Below are 10640 nucleotides of genomic sequence, written 5' to 3'. Positions count from 1 at the left end.
AAACTGAAGGCAAGTTATTGCACCGGAGATGTCATTACTGTGGAAAATATGGTCATATAAAATCATTCTGCTTCAAACTGTATGGCTATCCCAGGTATCGAACACAACCCATGGCCAATCAAACGGTAACCAATACTAGAAAGGAGTGGATACCCAAGCCTGTCAGCTCTAGTCTCATAACCCGCACCTCTCTTAAAGTTTCAACTCGAGAAGACTGGTATTTTGATAGTTGATGTTCTAGACACATGACAGGTGTCAGAGATGTTCTTAGAGAACATCAGGTCCTACTCAACCGGTTATGACACGTTTGGAGATGTGGATAAAGGTGAAATTAAAGGAATTGAAATAATAGCCTGTACGTGACTCCTGAATCTTGATGATATCCTATTGGTAAAAGGCCTGACTGCTAATTTGATTAAAATCAGTTAGCTATGTGATGTGAGTCTTAAAGTCAATCTCACAAAATCCGAGTGTTTGGTCACTCATGAGAAAAATGAAGTATTGATTAAGGGAGTCAAGTCTAAGGGTAAATGTTACTTGTGGATATCTCAATAAATTAACTGCTCTTCGACATGCCTGATATCCAAAGAAGACGAAGTCAACCTGTGGCACCAAAAACTTGGACATCTACATCTGAGAGGCACGAAAAAGATTGTATCAAAAGAAGCCATCAAAGGTATTCCAAAGCTCAAAATTAAAGAAGGTAAAGTATGTGGTGAGTGTCAAATTAGAAACCAAACCAAGATGTCACATCCTAAGTTACAATATCAAACCACTTCAAAAGTTCTAGAACTTCTGCATATGGACTTAATGAGACCTATGTAGGTCGAGAGCCTTGGTGGAAAAAGATATGCCTATGTAGTTGTTGATGATTTTCCAAGATTCACTTGGGTGAACTTTATCAAAGAAAAATCATATGTCTTTGAGGTGTTGAAAGATTTATGTCAAAGGCTTCAAGGAGAGAAGGAATATGGAATTGTCAGGATTCGAAGTGACCATGGTAAGGAATTTGAAAATAAATTTTTTTCTGAATTCTTCTCCTCTGAAGGTATTGGTCATGAGTTCTCTGCTCCTATCACCCCTCAGGAAAACAGTATTGTTGAACACAAGAACATGACTCTCAAGAATCAGCTCGAGTCAAGCTTCATGCCAAAACACTACCTTACCATTTTTGAGCTGAAGCAATGAATACTGCTTGCTCTATTCATAATAGAGTCACTCTAAGAACTGGTACTTCAGCTACTCTTTATGAACCATGGAAAGGAAGGAAGCCTACTGTCAAATACTTTCATGTATTTGGAAGCAAATGCTACATTTTGGATGATCGTGAACAAAGAAGAAAGATGGATCCTAAGAGTGATGACATAATATTTCTAGGATACTCTACAAACAACAAAACCTATAGAGTTTTTAATTCCAGAACCAAAGTCATGATGGATTCCATAAATGTTTTAGTGGATGATAATATCGTAGAAAATGAGACTGATGTTGATGAAGATGTTGGCACATCATCTCAACAGATTGACACTTATGAAAATGAGGAAATTATTGAGTCAAATACCAGACAACCATCAAGTCAACAAAGGTCCCTCTATCAGAATTCAGAAAGACCATCCAACAAAACTCATTATTGGAAATATCAATGAATGAGTCACCACTAGATCTAGAGATGTGGCCTCAAATGCTTGTTTTGTCTCTAAGTTTGAACCTAAAAATGTGAAGGAAGCCTTGATTGATGAATTTTGGATCAATGCTATGCAAGAATAATTAGGATAGTTTATAAGAAATGAAGTATGAGACTTAGTTCATAGGCCTAAAGGAATGAATGTTATTGGGACAAAATTGATCTATAAGAACAAATCTGACAAAAAAGGAATTGTGACCAGAAACAAAGCTAGACTTGTTGCTCAAAGATACACTCAAATTGAAGGATTTGATTTTGATGAGACTTTTCCCCCTGTTGCTCGTCTTGAGTTAATAAGACTACTGTTAGGGGTGACTTGTTTGCTTAAATTTAAGTTATTCCAAATGGATGTGAGAAATGCTTTCTTAAATGGGTACTTGAATGAAGAAGTCTATGTTGAATAACCCAAGGGGCTCATTGATCCTAACTTTCCAGACCATGTTTACAAACTAAAGAAAGATCTCTATGGATTAAAGCAAGCACCTAGGGCCTGGTATGAAAGGATCACTGATTTCCTTGTAAACAATGGATACATGAAAGGAGGAACAAACAAGACATTGTTTGTTAAAGAGGAGCATGGTAAACTCATGATAGCTCAAATATATGTTGATGACATTGTGTGTGGAGGGATGTCGAACCAAATGGTCCAACATTTTGTCAGGAAGATGCAATCTGAATTTGAAATGAGTCTTGTTGGTGAATTGAGTTACTTTCTTAGACTCCAAGTCAAACAAATGGATGCCACTATCTTTATCTCTCAAAGGAAGTATGCTAAGAGTATAGTAAATAAGTTTTGCATGTAAAATGTTAGTCATAAAAGGAAACCTGCACCAACCCACTTGACATTGACTAAAGATGTAAAAGGTGTAAATATGAATCAACATATGTACAAGAGTATGATTGGAAGTTTTCTGTATCTTACAGCAAGCAGACCTGCCATTACATTTGTTGTAGGAGTATGTGCAAGGTATTAGTCTGAAGCCAAAATGAGTCATATTACTCAAGTGAAAAGGATCCTGAAGTATATCAATGGAACTAGTGACTATGGAATATTATATTCTCATAATGCAAATTCCTTGCTTACAGGGTCCTGTGGTGCAGATTAGACAGGCAATGCTGATGATAGAAAGAGCACTTTTGGAGAAAGTTTCTTCTTAGGAAATAATATTATATTTTGGTTCAACAAGAAGTAAAATAATGTGTCCTTATCTACGACTGAGGCTAGATATATTGCAGCAGAAGGCAACTATTCTCAATTAATTTGGATGAAACAAATGTTAGAAGAATACAATGTCTAACAAGATGTCATCACATTGTATTGGGACAACCTAAGTGCTATTAACATTTCCAGGAATCCTATTAAGCACATCAGAACTAAACATATTGATATCCATCATCATTTTATTAGGGATCTTATTGAAGACAAAATTGTTACTCTTAAGCATGTAACCATTGATAGGCAACTGACATATATTTTTACTAAAGCCTTAGATGCAAATCAATTTGAAAAATTAAGGGGAGAATTAGGGATTTGCATGCTTGAAGAATTGTAGCAATTACTGATATGGAGATATGCAAATCAAAATTTCTCTTCCCTCCACTTAATGGTGCACAAAACTTAAGGAATATCATTACAACTTTTTCTTATATTCCCAACGCGTCATCCTAGCTATTATATAAACATCATTCACGCCACCTTCTTTATCTCTTTCTTAAACTTATTCTTAGTCACTCTCATCTCTCTATCTCCTATTTGGAGTCCATACCTAAAATATCCAAAATGTCCTAACCTTCTGTCTCAACTCCTAGCAAGCACACCAAGGAGCAATTGAACCATAAAAATATCGATACTGAGATAGATCTCTTTGATGTCATTACCGATGTTGTTCCCCTCTCGATAGTTCATGTCCATGCAACCCCTTTAAGGAAGGCCCGAACATCTGCTTCAAGGAAAGGCAAGCCCTCTAAAGTAAGTACCTCTTCCTCTCCATCCATGACTGCTAAAAATGTAAAAACTCTTAAACCCTCTACTGCTGTAAAGAAACCCCATTCTATAACTAGTATGTATCTTGATCTTGTTAGTGTTGAACCTAATGTTGGTGTTTCTAAAGATGGTTCTATTATGCCAAATGTTATGGAATATGTTGAAGCCTCTAAAACCAGTAATAGACCTAGGCCTACTACTACTTTGAGTAAATCCAGCATGATTGTTGCAGACAGAGACGAAGTAGACAAGAATATTCATGTGTTGTTCTCTCAAGTGTTGGGTATTGAACCCAAGACTTATGTCGTGCCAGATGTTTCCACATCCTTGGCTCAACCTGATAACACTACTGAAACCCCCCTTAATAAATCTGATGTGAATGTATATATTCTGTCTCCTAAAAAATCGAAAGACAAAGAGGCGTATGAAGGGATGACTGGTGATCTGACTGACAAAGATGAAAACTTTGTTGAGAAAAAGGATCAATCCAATATCATTATAAATATAGAGGATCTAGACTCTGATGATGTACCCATCAATCAAAGGCTTGCTCCAGAAATAACTAAAGTATTGAAGAACAGAAAAGGTTAAGCTATTGAATCCTCCAACACGCCCTCTAAATCTCTCAGAAAAAGAGCTAGTGTTGGCCCTACAAAAAGATGGAGCAAGGTTGTTACTTCTGTTTCTAAGAAGAAATCCCTTAAGAGGAAGGAAGTTCCTTTTGAGTCTAGTGATTCTGACCATGATGTCGAATACAATGTTCAAGACATCATGTCTATTGCCATAAAGCAAGCATTTGGGAAGAAGATTCCAACAAATATTCCTAAAGTTCGAATTGACAATATTTTGTTTCACTCTATGGAGAATATTGAAAAATGGAAATTTGTTTATCAAAGAAGTTTAGCACTGGAAAGGGAATTGGGCAAAGATGCTTTTGAATGCAAAGAGGTGATGAGTCTGATTCAAGAGGCTGGATTGAATGAAACTGTAACTAGATTTGGCAAGTGTTATGAAATTCTTGTTAAAGAATTTATTGTGAACATCTCTAAGGAATGTGATAACAAGAGGAGCAAGGAGTCTAGAAAAGTGTATGTCAGAGGAAGATGTGTAGATTTTTCTCCTGAAATAATAAATAGGTTTTTGGGCAGAAATGAAGAAGACCAAGCTGAAGTAGAAGTCTCTGACAATGTTATCTGTAAAGAGATTACTGATAAACAAGTAAATGAATAGCCAAGAAAAGGGAAGCCATCTACAAGTGCCTTGAGTGTGAAGTATGTTGCATTTCACAGAATTGGAGCTGCTAATTGGGTACGAACCAATCACACTTCCAACATTGCTATAGGACTAGGTAAGTTTATTTATATTGTAGGGACTAAGTCAAGTTTTAACTTTGGATCTTATGTCTTTGATCAAACTATGAAGCATGTTACCTCTTATGATGTGAAGATGCCAATAGCTTTTCCCTCATTGATCTGTGGTGTTATTTTGAGTCAACACCCAAGTATCTTAATCAGTTCTAACAACATCGGCAAAAGGGACCCTCCTCTCTCATTACATTATAGGATCTTCACTAGGAAACATGTTCCAGAAATTATCATGGCATATGGACAAACATATTACATGCCTACTACTAGAACATGCATCAGTGCTGAGCTAAAAGATACCTGCAAGACCTTGGATGAAACTATCAAAAGATGTACTAGGAGGAAAAACAAGATTGAAATATTGATAAAGGCCTTGTCTAAAGAAGAAGGAATGTTGAAAGGTGATGGAATAGGTGAAGAAGAGGAAAATGAATAAGGTTCTGATGCGAGTGATGATGAAGACACTACCAACAGTGATGAGGACTGAAGCACTCTGGTTCTTCTGTGAGTTGGTTGTTCTTATGTTTTTTTGTGTGGATTATGCCCTGAATATTTTTTCACTTTAAAGTGCTCTTGGTTGTGTTTGGTTTGTAAACTCTCTTTTGACTGATCTAATAACCCTGTATTTGGTTTTCTTGTCAACTTTATGGCTAAAAAGGGGGAGTAGATAGTTGTGATTATAGTTACGATTGATTATTATGATTATTGATCTGATTAGTTACTCTTGCCCACTAAGGGGGAGCATGTATGAAAGGGGAGTAACTCTTGAGGTAGCTCTTGTCCCTGGATCTGCTACTCAGGGGGAGCGTTTTTTGTGTGCTATTACAAATGGGCTACTGATGTTAATAATGTCAGGAACAATGTGCTGACATCCTGACTAAAAATAATTTATTTTTCTCTTAGACAAGTTCTTCATGTGAGAGTTTATCTCCCTTGTTTAAGGTAATGTTTTTTCCGCTGCGCCTGCCTCATTCCTGTTGATCTATGCAAAGGTTGTTTTAGCCAAAGTTTGCCAAAAGGGGAGATTGTTAGATCTGATATTTAATGATTGGCTGCATTTTGGAAAAACAAGTATTATTGTCAAATGTTGAACAAGATTTGCTGACATGTTGCTTCAACATTGAAGTGTAACCTTTTTTAGTATCTCGTGAGATTTGTTTCCTTTTATGATATATCTGAAGATACTCTGAAGATTTAGTTCACGAATCATGTAGAGCATTTTCTAAAAAGCCAAAGACTATTTTGCCTTGACTTGTTTACGAACTAAAGATGTCAAAACATTTTAGGAAACATATGATCTGATTGAAATCAAATCTGCAAAAGATTGTGCATAGTCCTTGGATCTGCTTGAATCAAGCCCGAAGCCCATGTCTTTCCACGGCTATATATATATCGTTTCTAAACTTAAGAAGGTATTCAAGCAGTGCAAAATATTATTTAAATTAGGGTTTCGTGTCTTTGTATTGTGTGAGCCATTCGAGTATCTCCTCGATACTTGAATTGAACTTGGTTTCTTGATTTGTAACTGTCAATCTCTCAGAAGCTTTTAAGCAAGGGTGAATTGTATTTTTCTGTTATAAGTTATTGTATGGTTGAAGGGAAGTGAAATGGGTCTCATATCTAGAAGAGTCTTAGATAGAAACATCCACATGTAGAGATTAGGTGAGAAGTTTGTAAAACTTGAGGTTGTTCAGAACTTTCAAACTAATTTCGTGATAGTGGATTTCCTTCATGGCTTGGTAGGCCCCAGATGTAGGGGACGTTGCACTGAACTGGATTAATAACTACTTGTGTTATTTCCTATTGTGGTGTTATTTAAATATTAACATTATTTATGGTGTGATAATGTGCTGACTATGGTGTCGTGACTGTAGGAGAATTCCCATCCAAGGCGCAGCGGAATTTAAAAATTTCTCCATTTAGTGATCCTTACGAATGGGCATGATCAGTGATAGAATCGTTACCTCTTGTGGCGATTCAAACCTTTGGTGCAGATCTCTGATAATGATCAAAACCTTTGATACAGATCCACGGGGCGATCACGAACGTTGAACGATGACAACGTCTCTACTCAGTCCACACGAACGGATTCCTTCAATCGCAGTGCTAGCTGTTTGTGAATGAAGGCTTTGAGTGAGAGAAAGAGAGATACGAAATTCCAACTCTTCAGTTGTGTTGTATTCCCATACAAAGCTTCTGCACAAGAGCTCTATTTATAGAACCACTTGTGTGGGCTTCAAGCCAAAAAGCCCACTTAAGTGCATTTTGGCCTATATCTCATAATATGCCAAAATCACTTAAGTATTTGGTACCTTACCATATTTCGTATTCTGCTTAAGTACACCGTACCTTACGATGTTCCTTAATTATTCTATCTCTCATCAATCCGTCCTTTGTGTGTGACCCTATAGGTTTTCGCGACGTTGGCAATTATATTAAATCACGCATTTAACATAATAAACAGTGAGCGGTATCTAGCAACACATCACTGCTACCCAAGTCACGAAAATGTCATGTGATCTGACAAAACCTCCTGTGATAATAATTATGTGTATAATTACCCCTTTACCCTTATGTCTATATTGAACACAAGGTATAGACCGTGTCACCCTTGTCCAGTTCAATATTGGGCCCATAGACATTTATCCTGTTACGCAGGATTGACAAATTCCATCTAGGACACTCATGTCCCTCAGCATGCTTTGTGGAGTACTCATCAACTGTCTTTATGGTCATCCAGTTATGGATAACGTTGGATCAGTAATAAGGCACTCAACTCTACATCTAGGATCCATAGTGGTTTCAGGTCGAAGAGTGGTATACACTATTATCACCATGAGAATAACTTATGACACTTTGCATAACTTTCTATATAGTATTCTCATAGCGGGTCAATCCGGTATAAATATTACTCCTAATATTCATACCTATGTTTAAGACTTGATAACTCTTTATCCATGATCCATGAGATGTGATCATCAGTCTACAAACATAATAGTCTGAATGCTTTAATGTTATCCCACTTCACATTAAAGCTCGACTACGGATACTTTAAGAACAATGCCCTTATGTTTAATGTGTTCTCATGATTAAGTCACACTTAATACATTAAACGGACTATCTATTCTAGGGACTTTATTAATCAACCATAATAAAGAAAATGCCTTTTATTATTAATAAACAATTCGATACAAGTACCAAAAGTATTGGCCTCTAGGGCTTACACCAACAATCTCCCACTAGCACTAGAGCCAATCAGGCATACCCCGTATGCCCATTGATCTAGTATGGCCATCATGCTTCTGCTGCGCAAGAGGCTTTGTCAGTGGGTCAGCTATATTGTCTAGTGTAGGTACTTTACATATTTTCACACAACGCCTAAGTATGTGTTTGGATCGTTGGTGAGATCTAGGCTCCTTAGTTTGTGCGATAACACCATTGTTATCATAATAGAGACCAATGGGATCCACAATGCTAGGGACTGTGCCAAGTTTATTGATCCAATCAGCTTCCTTTGCTGCACCTAAGGCAGCAATATACTCGGCCTCAATTGTAGAATCAGCAACTACATCTTGCGTTGAACTTTTCAAGCTCACAGTGCCACCATTTAAGCAAAACACATAACCAGATTGGAATCATTCATATTAAAGCGTCTCAGCACTTTGTCTATGTACTCTGACTTAGGCCAAGCATTTCACGATCTATCTCTATAGATTCTGATAGGCTGCTTCACCCAGGTCCTTCATAGAAAAGCATTTCCCCAACCAAGACTTTACTTGTTGCAGGGTAGGGATATCGATTCCAATGAGTAATATGTCATCTGCATATAATACCAGGAATACGATCATGCTCCCACTAACCTTCTTGTAGACACAAGGCTCATCTTCGTTCTTGATGAATCCATACAGTCTTACTGTTTCATCAAGGCGAAGATTCCATGAGTAGGTCACAGGCTCATCTTGATCCATGAGTAATACATCACCTTGATCAGATATCCATATATCTCAGGTAGGTGACGTATCCTGCCTGACCTACGTTGGTCTTGTTCTACTTGAGCAGGTTGCTCTTACACAACTACTTGTGTTTCCTGCTCTAATTCCTCCATAGGTGTATCGATACTTTGTGATTCTTGAATTTCTTCAAGTTCTACTTTCCTCCCACTGATTCCTTTGGAAATAAAATCCCTTTCTAGGAAAACTCAAGTTCGAGCGACAAACACTTTGCCCTCAGAAGGATTGTAGAAATAATATCCGCTTGTTTCTTTAGGATACCCCACAAATAAGCATTTGTCAGATTTGGGTTCAAGCTTATTTGAAATTTGTCGTTTCACATAAACTTCGCAACCCCAAATCTTTATGTAAGACATATGTAGTCTCTTACCACTCCATATCTCATATGGTGTCTTATCAACCTTTTTGGATGGAACACGGTTAAGTGTGTAAGCTGCGGTCAACAACGCATGTCCCCAAAAGGAGTTTGGAAGATTGGCTTGACTCATCATGGATCGGACCATGTCTAACAGGGTTCGATTTCTTCTCTCAGATACACCATTCCATAAGGGTGTTCCAGGAGGAGTGAGTTGGGATAGGATCCCACACTCTTTCAGATGGTCATCAAACTCTAGGCTTAAATACTCACCGCCTCGATCTGATCGAAGAGTTTTAATATTATTACCTAGTTGGTTTTGTACTTCATTCTTGAATTCTTTGAACTTTTCAAAGGACTCTGATTTGTGTTTCATTAAATACACATAACTATATCTACTGAAATCATCAGTGAATGTGATGAAGTACTGAAAACCTCTTCTGGCTGTTATGTTCAGTGGACCACATACATCAGTATGTATGAGGGCCAAAAGATCATTAGCTCTTTCACCTTTTCCTGTGAATGGAGACTTTGTCATCTTTCCAATTAAACAAGATTTGCATGTCTCATATGATTCATAATCAAAAGAGTCCAACAATCCATCTTTATGGAGTTTGGAAATGCGTTTCTCATTTATGTGGCCTAATCGACAATGCCAAAGGTAAGTTGGATTTAACTCATTAGGTTTCATCCTTTTAGTATTAATGTTATAAATAGGCATTTCAAGATCAATGACATATAGTCCATTGTTCATTTGTGCAGTTGCATAGAATATATCATTCAAGTAAATTGAACAACAATTGTTCTTTATTATGAATGAAAACCGAACTTGTCCAAACAAGAAACGGAAATAATATTCCTGCTAATTGCTGGTACATAATAACAGTTCTTTAACTGAATTATTAAACCACTAGGTAAAGTCAATTCATAAGTTCCTACGGCTAAGGCAGCAACCTTTGCTCCATTACCAACTCGTAGGTCGACTTCACCTTTTGCCAATTTTCTACTCCTTTTTAGTTCTTGCACATTTGTACAAATGTGAGAACCGCATCCAGTATCTAATACCCATGATGCAGAAGTAGATAAATTAATTTCAATAACAAAAATACCTGAAGTTGGAGTCTCTACTCCATTCTTCCTATCTTCCAGGTACTTTGGGCAGTTCCTCTTCCAGTGTGCGGTCTTACCGCAACGGAAGCAGGTACCTTCCTTTTCTATGCTTCCACTAGGCTTCAAAGCAGCA

At 37.2% G+C, this 10640-nt stretch overlaps 1 protein-coding gene across 1 annotated transcript; it reads left to right on the top strand.

Annotated features, from left to right (window-relative positions):
• The first annotated feature begins 4439 nt into the window (after positions 1-4439).
• LOC127079051 (uncharacterized) lies at positions 4440-5468 on the top strand. The gene is made up of 2 exons (XM_051019463.1): positions 4440-4863; positions 5038-5468. The coding sequence occupies exons 1-2, from the start codon at positions 4440-4442 to the stop codon at positions 5466-5468; spliced, it is 855 nt and encodes a 284-aa protein (XP_050875420.1).
• The last annotated feature ends 5172 nt before the right edge of the window (positions 5469-10640 follow it).

Source organism: Lathyrus oleraceus, chromosome 5 (genome assembly GCF_024323335.1).
Source record: "Lathyrus oleraceus cultivar Zhongwan6 chromosome 5, CAAS_Psat_ZW6_1.0, whole genome shotgun sequence".
NCBI classification, from domain to species: Eukaryota; Viridiplantae; Streptophyta; class Magnoliopsida; order Fabales; family Fabaceae; genus Lathyrus; species Lathyrus oleraceus.
Note: the sequence above shows the minus strand (reverse complement) of the source record. Positions and strands in the feature narration are given on the sequence as shown.

Excerpts from the sequence above, each read along its gene's own strand:
- LOC127079051 (XM_051019463.1), top strand. The coding sequence starts at position 4,440 with ATGTCTATTGCCATAAAGCAAGCATTTGGGAAGAAGATTCCAACAAAT. Across the intron at positions 4,864-5,037 it reads AGTCTCTGACAATGTTATCT|GGACTAAGTCAAGTTTTAAC; the intron begins GTAAAGAGATTA and ends TTTATATTGTAG.